This window comes from Rhododendron vialii, chromosome 1a (genome assembly GCF_030253575.1).
Source record: "Rhododendron vialii isolate Sample 1 chromosome 1a, ASM3025357v1".
Lineage (NCBI taxonomy): Eukaryota > Viridiplantae > Streptophyta > Magnoliopsida > Ericales > Ericaceae > Rhododendron > Rhododendron vialii.
Window position 1 is genome coordinate 48,318,101 of NC_080557.1, and position 18,457 is coordinate 48,336,557.

Here is an 18,457-nt window from a genome sequence, read left to right on the forward strand (position 1 = left end):
CCTATGGGACGAACTCTTGCACACCCTCATTATGAAGAAGACAATTATGATAATCCACAAGCGACATGATTAATTGACTAAACAAGCGAGCTCTATTACTTTGAGCGGACCCATGTCACTGTCTTGCGCAATTATGTTGTGTTCGTCTTTGCCTGTTTGGTACTTGTACAAATAGAAGTACTGCCAATAAAATGGAAAGTTTATGTAGACTAAAACAAACATATGCTAGTCGAACTAACCTGATTTCAAGATATGCTAATAAAAAAAAGTAGATATACAGGGAAAACTAAGGTTTAATACACTACAATAAGTAAATAAGTATACTAACAGCCAAAGCAAGATGGAAATAGGTACTACACAACATCTTTCCAGATTAACGACGGTCCAGAGCTAATCCTTCTTAAGTGCATCCACTCTCACTATTGTCAGCCCAATGAGCTGACAATAATGAGAGTGTAAATGTGTATTAAAGGGTATAAAAAGTACACAGAAATGCGTGTTTTCTTGTCTTATAGTGTGTTTATCGTCAGCTCATTGGGCTGACAATAGCAAGACCGTTTACCAAAAAACAAAAATGGCAGTTTCAAAAGCTCATCTAATCTATTTCTTTGCGTAGGTAAACAACATTGGGTTCTCAGGTGATATCTTGAAACCCTGGAGTCCCTGCATTGCGTATGTGGATTGCATCTCATTCTCATACTCAACAAAGGCAATTCCCGGTTTCGCTTCCACCATTCTTACTTCCTTAAAGCCAGGGTATTGGCAGAAGAGCACTTGCAGCATCATTGGAATGGTCTGATGCGGAAGATTCTGAACAAATAATATGTTAATTTGGCAGAGCTGGAGCTTCTGGGACGGCAGATTTTGCACCACCAATATATGGTATTTGTGATAACTGCACCAAATTGTGGAAGGAGACAGAAAAGGTGAGGTCCTTCCAAAACACACACCAACATTATCCATAAATATTAAAAAAATTACAAGGAATGAACAAAAGCTACCACATAATATTCTAAGGAGAAACCTATTGCATCCATTCCATTCCATGCAAGTAGAGTACTGAACAGCAGTTAGTATATCAACTTCATAAAGTGGAGTCTAAAATCAAGCACTGAGTCAAAAATCCGTATGAGGTGTAGTCGTAGTCAATAAAATATTAAGCCAAATTATTAAGTGCCCAATAACTATACTGTCTAATATATCGCATTGATTCCTATTTCCTTTCTCGAAGTCCGCACGGTGTCACTGTCACAGAAAGCTCCTGTGTGACAGGACACACCAACCGTAGGGGAAAAAGGACTATACCTTGAATTTCCAAACAAATGAAGTAGCACGGAGAACATATAGATATCTAAAGGATAAATATAGTAGTGACAACGAGAATACCTGATTTACTCTCAGAATAATCCTTATAAAACATATGCATGCAAACTCAATAAAACTAATTCCAAACCATTCTCTGAAAAATGACTCCAAAAGTAATTTGAACTTCTAAGGTAACAGGAAACATGCTTACATGAGGAGCTGCACCATAGGTACCGCCATAAGCAGGATTCTGACCCATTCCAGCTAGATTTGCATCGTGTTGGTCTTTTCGCTTCCTCCCTGTTGAAAGAAAGAGGCATGAAAACTCATATAACTAAAAAGATAGCTTACCATCATCCTTTTTCGATATGTCTACTTGTATTTGAGTAGTCTTAACTCGAACGACATAAAGTGGCATCAATCTTTACTTGTCAATTACTCCCCTTTACCTTTTTATAAAATGGCGAGTGAAGTACATAATATAACTATAACAAGATACCGGAATGAAACCCATGTTAACATTCAGAAAACTCCGCAAAGTTTCTCGACCCATCGAGAACTCAGACCATCGTAGAAATTGAAGGAAGAGACGCGTATTCCATGCATGTGTGCAATAATGTCTCACCTTTTTCCTCATGCCTCTTTTTTCTCTCTCTCGGAACAAAAGTACCATCAGCTTTTGCTATTACATCTGATTTTGTCTTTGCATATTGTATCCTCTGCAATTTAAAAAAATTACTATTAGTCATTCGTCTATATGAGAGAGCAAAACAAACACAAACACACACACGCACACCTACACATCATGACTACAAGTCAACAACTAGTCAACTGGCATGAAAGTGCAACATAAGCAACATAGGGCTCAGAATTACCCGTTGACTTCCATAGGAGTCTAAACTCAACATCTACTATCGGAACACAAATGTAATGCATATTTGTAGCTTAGTGAGCTAAAGTTTGCAATAACTTTAACTTGACATAAATACAACTAAGTTTCTCTTCAGAATTTACTATTTCAGTTCTCAGACATAATGATGAACCTTAGTTGGGGGAGAACCCTATATATTGTATTAGTAAAGCCTAATGGCCATGCCAAATATTAGATGACCTTGAAATGGAAATGATCTTTTATAACAAGCTCACACCCAAAATTTCTTATTCCAATAACCCACAATGTGGGACCTTATTACCTCTTTTCTTTTAATAGGCCAGTCCAAACACAAAATCTGTGCGTCAGTTGGTTACCTTACCGGAAACCTGGTGTCCCTGTCTTGAGTATTTGGTCCTATAGAGCCAAGTAGGCAACAAAACAGGGGCAAAGAAAACAACCATACGAGAGAACACAATAAGCTAGTTGAGCACTGTAGCAAAAAAATGACCTGGGCAAGACGTCAACAAAGTGAACTAAACAACATTGCAACCGCAATCATAAAGTATCTGTTCCACCAAGGAGACAGATTTCTTAGCTCCCATTGAGTCTCCTCGAATGTAAACATTTCTCAAACGGAGCCGGCAGGAGGGAAAAAATCAAAAAATAAGGAGCTCCAGCTCTAATACATAGCTAGGCCACCATTCAAAGGACCACTCACAGGTCCACTATCAGCCATTAACAGCACAAAGTCAAACTTGTATAGAGCCTGGTACTTGCAAAAGTGCTCGGAATTGCTAATGACTATGAAAAGCAAGCTGCCCGACCACAGGTTACTGGTTATGGACTGTCACCTCAAACCTTAGATAAGAGTTATATAAACAATCCTAGACCAGTAGCGCTTGGTATTGCTTGTGATATTGAAAAGCAAGCTGTCCAAATTCAAGTTATTGCGTATGGCAACCAATCAAGGTCACTGTCTGAAAGGCACACACGCCTAACTCTTAACATCTTCAGTGGGTTCAATTCTTGCCTGGGAACAAGACTAACTATGGTCCATGGGGCTCAATCATCGACCACATGGCTCATCATACGAGACCCTTACATAGTTAAAATGAGAATTATACGATGAAAATGAAATTTGATTTGTCTGATGGTGTTATTGTCATCAAAGGGAGATATTTTTTATATCATGAACCCCATATTTATCGTCGTAGATGCTAATGGTCGACACTAACGTCATATGCTCTCATTCAAATAAACTAACAATGTCATGGTAAAAGAAGAATATAACTTGCATTGATCTGTTTTGCCTGCATAATTAAGTTATCCTAACCGTATAAAAGCACAACTGTCCATGATATAACAGAAATTGGCCGCGGTAGAGAATTTACACAAAGAAATCAAACTCAGACTTAAACACCTCCGTTCGAGAGAGAAACTGGAACTAGGGCAAAACAAAAAGTCCAAAAAAAGACGATAGGGAAAGGGAAATGAGTACCTTCGAACTTGATCTTCTCGTTGAGGTTGTTGATGTATATAGTCATGTTCGTAGGAACGTCGCCGCCGGTAGCCATCTCCGCCATGGGTCTCTAGCTCTGAAATTCTAATAAACCCTACTACCTTTGAACTCCGACGAAGCAGCGAGAAGTTTTCCAGTGATTTGTTCCGAGTGGCCTAACAGGTGAGGAAATTCTTCTCTCTCGACTTTGGATAGGCTAAACGGGCCAACTGTTGGTTTGGGCCACCAGTTATGTAATGGCTTTCGTGCTGGAAATAAAAACCCAAATCGCATGAGGATTATTCTAACCTCTGTAGAATAATAGGTAAAATATGCTATATGAGAAAGTCGTATGGATATTCGTGAAAATCTTTAATTTTTGTGATATCTGAACTTATTTGAAATTATTAGCATATTATCCTCCTCTCACTAGACAGAAGTTATCAAAATCGATCTCATTAACGTAGTCCAATAGAGCATCTCACTTGACGAGGCCTTCTAAAATGTTTTAGAAGGTTAGAGAAATGAACTTGCAAAGGAACTCATAGAGAATGAATGCGCAACTCAAGTGTTTGGGCTTGGCCCGATTTTTTGGGCTTTGGCCCTCAGGTGTTTTGGCCTCAACCCATTTTTCAACCTTTGATTGGATTCCTTCCCCTCTCCTCTCCTTAATGTACTCCTATTAAGTTTCTTAATAAATTTTTGCCATTTCGAAAAAAGAGAGGAGAGAACTCGTAAAGAATGAATGCACAACTCTCATTATGTGTCGAGAATTAATTTGTAAGGCTTGCATTTGTGAAGTTTTGTTCTTAGTGGGTCCCTCCGGAATTCTAAAAGTGTGTTAATTTGTTTAGGTCTATAGATTCCACGCACGCTTTGTAGGTGGAAACCTAATGAAAGAGGAAGAGACGAAACCCGTTAAACTTGTAAATTTTTGTTGTGATGTTGCATCGTGGAATTATTGTTCGGTGAATCGCTTACAATATTGCTTTATACAGTATGTTTATTTAGCTATCGAATTAGCATGCAAATTATTTAATGCAAACTCCTGAATTATTGTGACTTTGTCGCAGTAAATGGCACGCATATTCTTGAATTGGCATATCTTTGTTGCAAATAACGACAATAAATTATTAGTAATAAAGAGGGAGATTATAACTCTATTTCTCGCTCTCTTTTTTTTTTTTTTTTTAACGGCCCATTTCTCGCTTATTATATAGGTGACATGTTTACATATTAATGATGCCCCTTTACCCTATCCAATCTGATGGATTTTTGCTTAGGTTACGAGGGGTTCATTGAATTCCCCTTCTAATGTTTTTTCCTGAAAGTCAAACGTCGGAAAAATAAATTGTTTAGCAATTGAACTTTTTATCAAAGTGCCCAATGAAAAGTTATTTTTGAAACATAAAACCAAAGCTTTACGACATTTACTACCATCTACTGATTTGGTAAACATTCATCTAGAAGCAAGAAGATAGGCATGAATGATTAAAAAAAAAAAAAAGATAAGCACAAAAGCAAGAAACCAACCAACTGTTCGGCCTTTGGCTTGCTTTGATGGAGATGCGATGACCTTATCCTTGGCCTTTCTTTTAGTCTGACATTCGAGAATCTTCTTTAAAAACGGTCCGCGGCGCGCGTATCTTCCTTTTTTTTTCTTTCCTTTTTATAATAATAATAATAATAATATAATTTATCTAATAAAACACAAAGGTGTGAGGATCACACAAACACAAATTGAAAGAATAGCTGAGATTTATTTGATCCAATGGTTGACAAAGAACTTTGCAAATGTAATGTAAGTGCTCACATTTTTTTTGTAGTAATTGCACAAATGTCACCGATCTTCCAATTTCAAAACCCTATACGCAAATTGATAGTTCTTTATAGCCAGCTTAAAAGTTTAGTTGGGGAGTGCCGTAAGCATGAGTAATTCTCTTTCGTACCACCAAGAAGAGGATCACATACTACACACTAATAAATCGATTTAGTGTTTGAGCTACTAGCTAGCAAGTGCTTTAGGCACGGACAATTCCAACCGGGGTGCGTAATGCCGTAGGTACGGGCAAACACTAGTACTCTTATAATACAATATGTTTCATGTCAGTTTGTGCTCATTTTGTACAAACTTTCATGAGGGTAAAGTGGCCCAGGTTTAACACGTTTATGCGCGAGGTTAAGGTGGCTGGCTGAAGTGTTACTTGTAAAAAGGATCGAATCTTGAATTATTAAGAGTGAGCAAATCCGGAGGCTGTGCTAAGGACAAAGAAAATGGGCAAAGAAAATACCCTTAAAGTGTATATGAACGGTCCAGATGCACAGTAAATCTGGACCGTTCATATACACTTTAAAGATTTTTTCTTTGTCTATTTTCTTTGCACTTAACATTTCTCAAACCCGTAAGTGTTAAACAAAACAATTTCGCCAATCCCTCGGGTGCCTCCGGCCTTGTTTGTAAAGCACGAGGACAAAGTGGACGGACGCCAGTGATGTCATGATATTAGTGGGAGGCAGGGAGAAACAGTCCGACGGCTGAGAGAGGAGAATTCATCGCCCATTTGAAAGATTCGGCCAGCTCACCCCATTGTTGCTATCATCGAAGCTTCTTCGCACTGTTTACAAAAATGACACGTTAATACCGATTGGTAGTGGAAAAGTAGTGAGTAGCTCAACCGTCCGATTGTGTTCATTTTACATGTGATTATTAAAATTAGTTGCAATCATGAAAGTGTAATCAAGAAGACCTTTGACTGAGAAATTCACGGGTAAAATTAGTATTTGGGGCATTTCTGGCTTCAAGGGCCCCACGAATTTTACCACCACATATTTTAATGGGGCGGCTTCACGAATTTTGCCCCACGGATTTTACCACCACATATTTTAATGGGATTGGCCCCACGATTTTATCACTACATATTTTAATGGGGTTATTTATTTTATATGATCGAAGGAACTTACAATCATCTCGATTAATTTTGAGATCTTAAAATTAATGATCTAACAAATCATGCAGTGAATCCAAGATTAGTTAAAATGATTGGTTTTCGATAAATTTGAACAGTAAAGGGAGTTTATTAAAGTAGACGCACATAAAACTTTTGGTTTGTTTTGGGTATTTGTGAATGAGATTCTACACAACGTTGGAGGAAGGTCTTGGAACAAATACCGCGAGTAATGAATAATCTATCCAGAAGGTATGTATGGAATGTTTTAGCAATATTAGTTTTTGGTGAAGTCTTTCATTCCAAGTCAAATTCTTTATTTTTGCAGAGTTCATCTCACGTGAACGGATTGTGAAGGTAGTAACAAATTTGAAAAGAATAACTTCTTGGTAAACTTTATCCAGAAAAAAACAATCAATTTAACATAGAAGCTAAAAACATTTAAAAAAAGACTTACAGTATATTACTCCTATGAAAAAATACGGAGTAATAATTTACGGAGCTTTTTGTAAATAGTTGTTTATAGAGGCGAATTTCAAACATCTAAAGTATTTTGGACGATCCATTCAAAGCTGAAATTGATGGGCAAAATGCATGGCCGAAATCACGCAAATTTGAGAAAAGCTGGTTTAAAAAGGCTCCGTGCATAAGTGTATCTCTACTGCTGTATTCTAGAAAAGAAGTGGAAGCCGTTAGCCTCCACGACTTTGCGTCAACCAGTGACACACAACTTTACGCGATTAGATGCCGAGTTTGACGGGGCCCCATTGGAAAACCACGCGTTGGAAATTTCTCTCTCTCCCCCCCTATATAAACTCTGCAATCGCCTCTGACTCTCCCTCATATTATAACGATCTCTTCATAACACGAGAGGTACCCTTCTAGAAAGAGAGAGAGAGAGAGAGAGAGAGAGAGAGAGAGGATTCATTAGCTGCTGCGAAAGGTTTTTCCATAGAAGAAGAATCCACAAGCCTTTTCGCAGTAGCCTTCAATTTTCTTTTCTCCAATTCGCATAAACATATTATTATACTCCTACACAAGCAGAAATGGCTCGATCTCTCTCGAACGCCAAGCTGCTCTCCGCTTTCGTGGTTGACAGAATCTCCGTCGCCGTTAGCAGGTAGCTACCGCATATTCCTCAATCTTCTCTCTTTGATGTTACCCGTTTTTTGCTCTCTGTTTCTACAATACGGAGAAAAAGGAAACGAAAAAACAGAGGAAACCGGAAGATAACAACAATTACAGTACTAAATCAGCATATGGAGTATTTTCCATTTTCTACGAATATTGCACGTACAAGTATATTCTGGAAAAGTCAATAATTTCCATGCTTTATTGCATTTTTAGGTAGGATTAATAAGATATATTCAATATTGTGTATTGAATATTGAATTTAAAATCCAATTTTGTGTGTACAGGCGGGGATACGCAGCGGCATCACAAGGTGTTGCATCGGCTTCCGTGAGGGGAGGCAGCGTGATGGCGAAGAAAGGAGGGGAAGAAACAACCAAGAAGACATCTTCGTGGGTACCGGACCCGGTGACGGGATACTACAGGCCAGAGTCCCATGCCGACACGATTGACGTTGCTGACTTACGGGAGATGCTCTTGAAGAACAACGTTAGACGAAACTGAATAGGAAAGATGGTGATCGCTCGGAAATCATATTCATTCCGTTTCTTCGCTTTCGAAGAGATGGATTAATGTTATAGTAGACTCCTCCTCTGTGCCTTGTCGTGAGGGATTGTTATGGTTTCTGGGGTCTTTTGTTCTTTCCATTGCCCGAAATTGGTTTACCATTTGAATAAAATTTACCAATTGCGATGTTGGTTTTCTGGATACCTTTCAGTCATTTTTTTAATATAACTGTATGTATTGCGCGCATCTCGACTTTCTCTCATCTTTTCAATTTTAGCTGTTTCAATCAGAGTCGAAAATCACATGTGCTCTAATAAATAAGATGGTGGTGAGCAAATTGAAATTGAGATACTCAAAAGCTTCAGCTCCAAAAAAAAATATAGTGAAAAATTGAAATTAGGTTGTCCTGTAGAATAAAGCAATCGATTGATAGCAAACTGACATACACAATTTATCTTCCGGTAAAGGACTAAAGTCAAGCTTGGAGAGGAAATTAAAACAAAAAGATAGTAGTCCGGATTACCTAAAGGTAATATATTGGTAATATAAATTTGAGCGATTAGTGTCAGCCCGGTACATGCATGCACCTACACCTTACATGGTCAAACACGAGAAGTCATTATGGTGATTGAATGAACCGCCCCAAAGGGGTCCTAGGAGTACAAGGTGTCTCTTGTAACGGCTTCCTACAACTACGGGGATAAGCTTATCTCTACGGGAATAAGGATTAAACATTCCAAGTTTTACGGGAATTCCTAGGAAAGCTATGCAATTGGACCAGATAAGTGCCATCCTAATTCACACCTCAAAGATCCAAGGATTCTAATCCTAATGGTCACTCTTGAGCAAAGTTTACTTCCACCACTTGTGGTTTTGGCCATGTGCAGATACACCCCATGTGATTTAAAAGTGTGCACATAATTTCCTGTAGTTTTAAAATTGTGTGGATAGACCCCCTGCCGTCATGTTTTCTATCCATATTAACGGAGATATATCTCACACGTCTCTAGAATGTAATCTTAGTCGTTCATAATAAATTAAATAAAGAATATAGTATCTCTATAAAAATTCATCCCGATCAGGCATCAATAACCCAGTGATCTAATTTGTGGTAAATTCAAATTGAAAATTTTAATTTCATAACAAAATTGATTCAACCATGAGATTTTCGTTTTTTGATTGACTTGAATTTTGGCATAGATGTAGTAAACTCTACAATATCAACGATTTGGATTCAATTTTTGGTATAGGGGATGGTGGGGTTAGATTTAAAAAAGAAGAAGAATCAAGGGAGATGATGAGGATATATCGGTCTTTTAATATTGTGTCCGTTAATATGGATAAAAAATATGATGGCAAGGGGTCTATCCGCACATTTTCAAAATCGCAAAAGATTATGTGCACACTTTTAAACCATAAGAGGTGTATCCGCACATAGCCCATATCACAGGGGGTCAAAATAAACTTTGCCCTTTCAAATATTACTATACATACTTCGAAGATGGAAAAGTCGATAGAAGAAGCAATCCACCTAATGCATTTTCCCACTGAAAGCAACTTCAAACTGTATTTACTTGTCGATGGAAGAAGCAATCCACCTAATGCATTTTCACCTAATGCATTTTCCCACTGCAAGCAACTTCAAACTTGTCGATAGAAGAAGCAATCCACCTAATGCATTTTCCCACTAAAAGCAACTTCAAACTGTATTTACTTGGATAACATTTTCCTGAAAGAAAAAAAACTTATTTCATTGAACACGTAAGCGTTTTCGTCAAAATATCTTTACCATATAGCATACACGTTGATACTACTCGGCCTACATAAACCTGCTCAAAAACGGTAGGAAAACAACAAACAGTGCAATTCCCGACCCGTCTAGCCAGAGATCTTTTTTGACCCACGCAAACACTTGGCTTAAAAGATACTACTATATCTATATATTAGTAGAAAGTAGGGGTGCTCGTGGTCCGGTCCGGTTCGATTCGGATTTTTAAGAATCCGAGGACCGAACCGCTAGTCACGGTTTTTTGAAAATGAAATCCGTTTCCGGACCGAAAGTCTACGGTTCAGTTCCAATCCAATCCGTGACTTGCGGATCGGTTACGGTTTTGTCCACAAATTTTGGTACATAAGTAAGCAAAAATTAAACACTAGCATATATTATCTCGCAGACTAAAGCATTACACCAAATGAAAGCAAACACCAAATGAAAACAATACGTGCAGTTCTAGTCTTCCAAACGTTCATTAAAACCAAACAACAAAGTGGAACAAAAAAAAAAACACCAAAGATCTTTCATCAAAATGCAAGGCACGGCAACCGGCAAGAGTGTTACTCTAGAATTGGATGAAGTGAAACATTTTGTAGAGCTGCAAATAATGAATGAAGCGAAATTAGATTACAGTAAAATGAAACTCTAGCATACAAATTAACTAAGTTATAACAGAAATATAAACATTTTATTTATGTGTAGACATATATATATAATTATTTATAATAAATTCTCAAGGTCCGGTTCGGTTAATTCACGATTTCGTAATGAAAATCCGTGGACTGAATCGCGAGTCACGGTTTTTTAATTTTTCAATCCATGTCCGGACCATTAATCCACGGACAAAATTCAAAAGGTACGGATCGGTTCGGTCCGATCCGATTTCACGGTTCACCGGATTTTTTGAGCAACCCTAGTAAAAAGGTGTCAACAAACTAGGGTGGGCATTAAATATTCCAACTGAGGCTCTAGTTCTCAGTCAAATGTGGGAATAAGCACTCACAACACCAGTCGATCGGCCCCTCAAGACTGAGCTACCGCTCCCCCAAATCTGGGGATTACAAACAGGGCACCAAATTGAAATTCAAGCTAAACATGCTTCCCAATCAATTCAAGTAACAATCAATAATAGTTCAACATGCTTCTGCATTCCAATCAGCCAAAATAAAGTACAACCAACATAAATTAGATCCAGAAGTAACAGCAGTACGTAGTAGAATTTAGTCAATATCCATGTGGAAGTTTAAGATGTTTGATCCTCGACATCTTTCTTGCAAAAACCCCCCATCGACGCTGCTCGGTTTTTGGCACTCTTCGTCAAGAATGCCTTTCTCTCATTATTATTTTTGACTAAACAGTCAAATGCCCTCAGCAGTGTCTGTTCATCGAAATACTTCACCTTCATAACTTCCTCGCATTTTTAAGGCACTTTTAGAGGATTATAATAGAATAGTCTCTTCGTGTAAAAGGGAATCTAATAAATGCGTGAATTTGATTGCCTGCAAAGCTAAGGAGGGCCTTCTTCCTCCTCCTCCCCTTTCCCCTTGCCCTATATGTTAGATTTATTCCAATTTTGTGGACTAGCATATTGATTTATGTTAAAATGTTCTGGATTAGTTCGACTATCAAATATATCGGAGTATTTGTTTAGACCCATTTGGTTAGTGATCACCATTTTTATAGTGGGTTATTTTGATGCGCCTAATTTTGTAAGTATGTATTTTGTTAAGTGTGGGCCTGGTGCTATATGGTTAATTTGGACTCATAATGGGCTGGGCCATTTTATAAGCACAAGAGGAGATCCTACTCTCATCTTCATATATATGTGTGTCTAGCCCATTGAGATACACACGGTTGTTGAGAAGAAGAGGAAAAGGGAGTAGCTACTCCTCTCAGGGAAATACCTGGTGCCTTTAAGAGGCTTGATCTTCTTCGGCCATCTAGAGATCAAAATCACTCATCTATGGCGTCTTCGTCTTTCACAGGTATGAGCTTAGGTTTTAAGTTTATTTCACATGCCATGGATTGGAGCAAGAAATTAGGGCTTGTAACTCTGCAAATTTCTAACACTATAGAGTTGAGTACCCTTTTGGACACTGATCATGTTGCTAAATGAAACATTCTTGCACCACAAAAATTGCAAGGAAGTTATGAAGGAGAAGGATTGCGACGGACAGACGCTGCTGAGGGCATTTGACTATTTAGTCAAAACACGAGAATGAAGGAAAGCCATTCTTGACGAATAGTGTCATACACCAATCAATGTCGGTAGAAGGTTTTTGTAAGAAAGTTGTCGAGGATGAATCATCTTCTTAAACTCGTTCCTTCCATAGTGAGGTGACGTTCAGTCGGTTCTCCGTAATTTCTTTAATTCTAAGAGCAAAGCAAATTCTCCAAGTTGTGCAGATAACTTGGAGAAATGAACATGCATATCTTAATTGGACGGAAAATTCCTCGTGACGTCGAAACTTCACTCGCGGGACCGGTTGGTTTCTCTTGTAATACCGTACCTCTTTCGGAGCAGTGATCATCTTTTCTTCTACATTGAAGACTTTGCAAAAGTCCTAATTGACATGTCTTTCCCCACTACGTGACAATTCTAACCCAAAGCCTATAACCTCGTTTTTTTCTCACCCATCCAAAGATGGACTTCACTGGCGAACATAACTGGTGGGTATGATCACCCGTTATGTTCTCTTTAAACTTGGATATATATGCATCCGCTGTGAAACTGCACTGTCCTTTTCAGTAAACTGAAAATTGGCGGGTGACCTGTGATCTGTGTTGGAAGAAGACCCACGGGGTACTCGTATGTGCAACGAGTACCTCGTAGGTGTCGGTGTCAGCAGTGATTGGTGGTGGAAAATTCGTGAGTAGAGATGCATATAAGAGGGAGAGTGAGAACTGAAAACAAAATGACTCTTAATTTCTCCGAGCTGAATGGGATTGATTGGAATTAGAAATTCAAAGAATTTTTGATAAGGATGAAAATGTTACTATAAACAAAACGTGTGGGATCTGGTTAAGTCTTTGGTTGTGAATCAAAGTAGGGGCGAGTAAATAGCGGAATTTTTTTTTTTTTTAGTGGTTCTTAGTTATTGTTAATATAAAAAAATACTAGGCAAAAAGACCAATTCAACCTCTGTTGAGGCTCATCTTGTCTTGACTGTTAGATGAAACTAACAGAATTGACCAACAAACAGTCGTACCACTTGTGGAAAAAAGGCATATTCCGATCGAACAGCACAAATTTCAGTTCCAAAACACATGCAGGTTACAGCATTGTCAGCATAGATAAGAAATCAGTTCAACAAATCAGATAAAACACGATACAAATTGAAAATAGTCGCTCTCCTAGATCTCATTCTTCCTCCACTGACGTCGTCACAATCAAATCCACAGCCACACTGCGGGCACTCGTCAAAGCCATCGACGGAGAAATCGGCGGAGGTGATTCCGACGGAGAATTCGAGCTCGTCCCCATCGCGAATGACCTCAGCAATGTTGAGCCAGAAGAAGAGTACTTTGACGCTGATTCCGCTCAGCTTGTACAGCTTGTCCGTGGTTATGACGCCCGTGATTGTGGACTTGTACTTGAGCTTGTAGCTGCTGATGGTGAATGTGCAGCTGCTGTTCAAGTAAGCCGAGAATTTTCCTGTTGACGTGTCCAGTTCGTAGCCGGTGACGCCTTGTGGGAGAAGACCGATGGGGAAATCGTATTCCTCTAGGACTTCGTACGCCGTGAGCGTGTCATTGACGGCGGCGGCGGAGGAGGATGAGGTTGAGAGAGTGAGTACAAGGAGTAGGAAGAGGCAATGAGCAAACTGTGAAGACATCGGTGGAGGATCGCCTAGTCTCTCTCTCTCTCTCTCTCTCTCTCTCTCTCTCTCTGTGTCAAGATGGAGAAATTATGGTTTGTTGGGAGTGGGAGTGGGAGTGAAGGGGGGTTGGAAAATTGGATTTGTCGGTCAATTTGATGCAGTTCCAATGCTAAATAGCAAAAAATGGTCATTTAATAAGTTAAAAGTGTCGTGAGTGTTTACGTCATATTTAACTAACCGCCTATCGATTATCAACTAAAAAGCGACAATTATGAGAATGCTTCATATTTTATTAATAATATAACTAATTTTTATTTCTTTTATTTGTTTCTATTTTAATGAAATGCAGGACACTTGGCTTGTTCCTTCACATGTGGAAGTTAAAAAAACATTTGTCGTGTTCCTACACATTTGAAAGGAAGTGGGAAGTTATTTCGACTAGTGGAAGCAAATGATTGAATGAAGACTAGTGGAGAAGTTAAGAAGTTATTTCCTACGTTTTTGTTTTCTATAAATAGTCTTTTAAGACTTCATTGTAATTCCTCTCCAACAAATCAAAGTCTATATTTATTTGTCTTAATTTTTGGCACTACTAACCCATTCGGGTTATAATTAGGAGTAGGAGTAGAATTTCATATTCTAAGTTTAACTTAGGATCTTCAATGTGTCGCTCACAGCGATAGATCAATCGTTGAAGATTAATGGAAGTTTCTTCCATTCGTCTTCTTTCTTATCACCAATCTCACATTTGACTCGACTGTCATTTCTCTTCCGGTGAAGTCCTGAAATACGGCGTGGAACCACGGATCCGTCTAGGGGAGACATGGTCAAATTCACCCTTATTTTTGTTGTTGGCTTTGTTTCCCGAAATGTCTGTCGATTTCGATCGACGGAAAAATTGGTAAACAGTGAGTCATGCTACACGTGATGAAATATTGAGATGTTATGCATAATATTTTATCGATTATTTTATTTTAAGTTACGCTATTCCGTTATGAGGTGTCAAAAAAAATCTACAACAATTATGTGAAGAAAATATTGGGATGTTATGCATAATATTTTGTCGATATTTTTTTTTAATTTACCCCATTCCGTTATGAGATGTCAAAAAAAAAAAAAATCTACAACAATTGGCCTTTTCAAATGCCAAACAATGGCTTTAAGTCAAATTTAGCACAAAAATAACAAAACTATTTTCAATTTCACATCAAATGTCAGACAATGATTTAACCGTCACGAGCAAGTAAAATGAAAAGAAAGAGAGAATTTTAGAAAGACACCCTGAACTCACACATCAATATCTCATAAATACCTGAACTTCATGGTATTTTGATGCAGCAGGCAGTTGAGTTTGTTGTCGCAGGGATGGATGTTGTAGCAGGGAGCTTGATGATTCTATGCTCAGTCGCATAATCTGTTAAAATGACATTCGCTCCTGCACTCAATCATCAGTCTGCGCTCACATTCTCAATTCTCGCATTCATGTATTCTAGTTTGGTGGAGTTTTTCAAAAATGCTTAAACATTTTCGTTCGCGCTTCTGTACCCGCATCCGTATGCGCGTTATGTGACCACTGGATGAGCTCTATCTAATCAGCTACCCAACCACGTGGTTTCACGTTTCTCGTGGCAGTCTGCCAGATGAGTTCTAAAAAGTACTCAACGCCTTTATTTTTATTTTTCCACTAGTAGGAGTATAAAATTTGTCTGCCCACTTCATGAATTCAAGCAATAAATTTACCCAAAGCAAGCACGTAAATTAAGAAGCAACAGGCTTGTCTGCAGTCCAAACGTGGACGGCAGAAGTGTGGTTAGAGTGTTCGCAACCGTCGGATGAAATTTTTAACAGTCGAGATTTAAAAAAAATTTTAAAAAGTTTGGACTGTTAGATGTAAAGATGAACGGCTGTAATTGAACTGCAGGACTTTCTGCAGTTAGACGGCAGAGAATCCGCCTCCATTAAGAAGCTAGGAGTAGCTAAGATAAAAACAAAGATAAACGCGTGGTCCTGCAAGTGAATGTGTACGAAAAAGCTGTCGTAAAGTTTCGTTGTTCGTTCCGTCGTCGACCCTATCTATGTTTCTACGATGGCCCAAGAACACGCTCATTCTTCAGCCGTAGAGAGACTTTTGAATTGCGAGGTACCATTACGAGCTCAATATATACGAACAGGTCCAGACTCATGGACGCGCGGATCAGAGTTTTCGAAACACCGCTATGTGGTGTTTTATATATATATATGTATTAGGATACACCTATGTATCGTAGAATACGTTACCGTATCGTGAAAATTCTATAAAAAAGAATACAGGATAGAATACGAACGGTTTTTCAGAGGAGACGATAAGATATGTGTGCGGTATCGTAGTTTTTGAACAAAGAAGCGGCGGTGGTACGGATTTTTCTCTCTGAGCTCATGAGCTTATATTATGATTTATGAGAGAACCTTTTATGTTTTCCTCAAAATATGACGTTTGAGCTACAATTATCCGTATAATAAAGCATGCATGTAATCACGCCCTACTCAAATGTAGAGAGGGCCATCATGGTGGTAGCCCAGTTGGCACAGGTGATGGGCTTAAGTGCCTCTCCTTCCATGTGCACTCGGGTTCGAGCCCCTCCAGTTGCAAAAAAATATATGAGCTGGAGGGACGCATGGAGGGTTCTGTGCCAGCTGTGCGCCTAGGTGATGCTGTGGTGACGGTCTGTCCTCTCGGACAGTAGCTATGGCTCTAACCGGACATTCCACAGCAGGTTGGGAGCCCCTATGGTCACGACCAAGGGGGTTGCTACGCCGTTCGCCCCCTCCTACCCTTTTGTTATTCAAAAAAAAAAAAAAAAATGTAGAGAGGCGTATTCATAAACTAGAGTTGAATTAAAGTTACTGGAAGATGTCACAAGAGCATCCACACAAAAGAATGCTATTTTTTCATTGTCATTCGCATTTGTGGGTAATGAAAAGTATCATTGCGGATCAAAAAAGAAAAGTATCATTTGGCAAAAAAAAAACATAGAAAGGGTGCTTCTCCTTGGGCTCCAAACGAACTGAGATGCTTGCGAGCAATTCATGACTCGGCTCAACTCTTTTAGTAATTGAGCCGACCTCAAACTTGAGTTTTGGGCCCATTAACTAAACGAGCCGAGCTCGACAGTCAGAAGTTCGGCTCGGCTCACAAAAACTCGGCTCGTTTGTATAAGTTCGGCTCGTTAAGTAAATTAGCTTAGCTCCGCTCGTTTACAACCGAGCCAAATTCGAGTTTTAAGCTCGTTTAGTGAGCTTCAATACTGTAAAGCTCGACTCATTTACACCCCTAGCTACACCCATGTATGCCAATTTGTCTTTTGCCATTCTCATTTCACCCTCCCTCTCTCACAATAAAAAAATGACAACTTTGCCAAATATTTTGCCAAAATTTGAGAAAAGAAATGGCAACAAATTGTGGCAAATTTAGCGACCGGTGTGTTTCCTATAACAAAGTCCATTCATTCTATCTCAAATCGTAGGTTGATAAGGGAAACAAGAAAGGGAACAAAGAAGATCGAACACGAACAGATATAAAGTTGAAGGGATTGTCGATCTGGAACTTTTTTCAAATGTCAAAGGATGTCCGTTATTTTCACCCAAAGCTATGAGTAAGACTTGATTTCCTCATTTGTGTTTCTCGTAAATAAAGTACTAGTACGTAGGACGTTACAGCGACAGTAGAGATTCATAAAACAAGAACATGAGAACCAAAAAACTTGTAAGAAATTAAGAGAAAACAACTAAGAAGAAGCCACAAACCGATTCAACTTGACATTCCTCCTCCCTTGCTGATTAACACAGTTCAATCCGCAACCGCACTGCGGGCACTCCAAGAAATTCTCCATCCCGAAACTCGCCGACAAAATCCCCACCGAAAACTCCAGCTCCTCCCCTCTCCTTCTCACCTCCACAATATCGAACCAGAACAACAGAACCTTCACACTAACACCGGAAAGTTTCGTAAGTTTGTCTTTGGAAATCTTACCTTTGATCCTGGATTTGTATTTGAGGTCGTACGAACCCTCCAGCGAGAAGCTACACGTCCCTTCCCCCAAGTACGCCTTGAAATCCCCGGTCGAGTTGTTCAGTTCGTACCCCGTCGCGCCTTTCGGGAGTAGGCCAATTGGGAAATCGAACTGCTGGAGAACTTCGTACGCCGACAGAGTCTCCTCGGCGGCGGCAGCAGAAACAAATAGGAGGAACAGGGCAATAAAAGTTGTGCAATCCATTTCTCTCTCTCTCTCTCTAGAAATCTGATCGCCGACTATCGGATTCATGGGTTTGGTTTTGTTTTATATGCATAAAGATTAAAGAGGGGGTGGGGTGGGGTGGAAAGTTGGTGCATAAACAAGTGGAGACCTAACAGTGACGGGTGACAGCACGTATGTTTTTTCATGAGAAAATTTTCAGTAAGGGATGGGTATCACGTAATCACGTGGTGTCTGCTCAGAGCATCTAAATCGTCCATTGCATTTTTGAATGGCTTGAATTTGAAGAGAGAAAAAAGATAGGGAAAACGTTGGGGTAAGAGGGGAAATAAAGTTTTAATCCGAGTCGTCAAAAAATGTAATGGACAAC

General features: G+C 39.1%; 3 protein-coding genes and 1 pseudogene across 3 annotated transcripts; 1 reads left to right on the top strand and 3 right to left on the bottom strand.

The window, feature by feature from the left end:
• Window positions 1-228: 228 nt before the first annotated feature.
• Window positions 229-3,762, bottom strand: LOC131332391 (U1 small nuclear ribonucleoprotein A-like; annotated as a pseudogene).
• A 3,691-nt stretch (window positions 3,763-7,453) lies between these two features.
• Window positions 7,454-8,461, top strand: LOC131324024 (protein SENESCENCE-ASSOCIATED GENE 21, mitochondrial-like). The gene is made up of 2 exons (XM_058355856.1): window positions 7,454-7,742; window positions 8,041-8,461. The coding sequence occupies exons 1-2, from the start codon at window positions 7,669-7,671 to the stop codon at window positions 8,255-8,257; spliced, it is 291 nt and encodes a 96-aa protein (XP_058211839.1). The 5' UTR covers window positions 7,454-7,668; the 3' UTR covers window positions 8,258-8,461.
• A 4,785-nt stretch (window positions 8,462-13,246) lies between these two features.
• On the bottom strand, window positions 13,247-14,021 carry LOC131304530 (uncharacterized protein At5g01610-like). The gene has a single exon (XM_058331783.1). It carries the CDS (start codon window positions 13,868-13,870, stop codon window positions 13,337-13,339), a length of 534 nt encoding a protein of 177 aa, XP_058187766.1. The 5' UTR covers window positions 13,871-14,021; the 3' UTR covers window positions 13,247-13,336.
• Window positions 14,022-17,391: 3,370 nt separating this feature from the next.
• Window positions 17,392-18,175, bottom strand: LOC131305531 (uncharacterized). Its single transcript, XM_058332414.1, has one exon. The coding sequence runs from the start codon at window positions 18,154-18,156 to the stop codon at window positions 17,620-17,622; it is 537 nt and encodes a 178-aa protein (XP_058188397.1). The 5' UTR covers window positions 18,157-18,175; the 3' UTR covers window positions 17,392-17,619.
• Between the last annotated feature and the right edge of the window lie 282 nt (window positions 18,176-18,457).

What these genes read in the sequence shown, in the direction of transcription:
- LOC131324024 (XM_058355856.1), top strand. Translation starts at nt 7,669, where the DNA reads ATGGCTCGATCTCTCTCGAACGCCAAGCTGCTCTCCGCTTTCGTGGTT. An exon ending in ATCTCCGTCGCCGTTAGCAG is followed by an intron (nt 7,743 to 8,040) that starts GTAGCTACCGCA and finishes TTGTGTGTACAG; the next exon opens with GCGGGGATACGCAGCGGCAT.
- LOC131304530 (XM_058331783.1), bottom strand. Translation starts at nt 13,870, where the DNA reads ATGTCTTCACAGTTTGCTCATTGCCTCTTCCTACTCCTTGTACTCACT.
- LOC131305531 (XM_058332414.1), bottom strand. Translation starts at nt 18,156, where the DNA reads ATGAATCCGATAGTCGGCGATCAGATTTCTAGAGAGAGAGAGAGAGAA.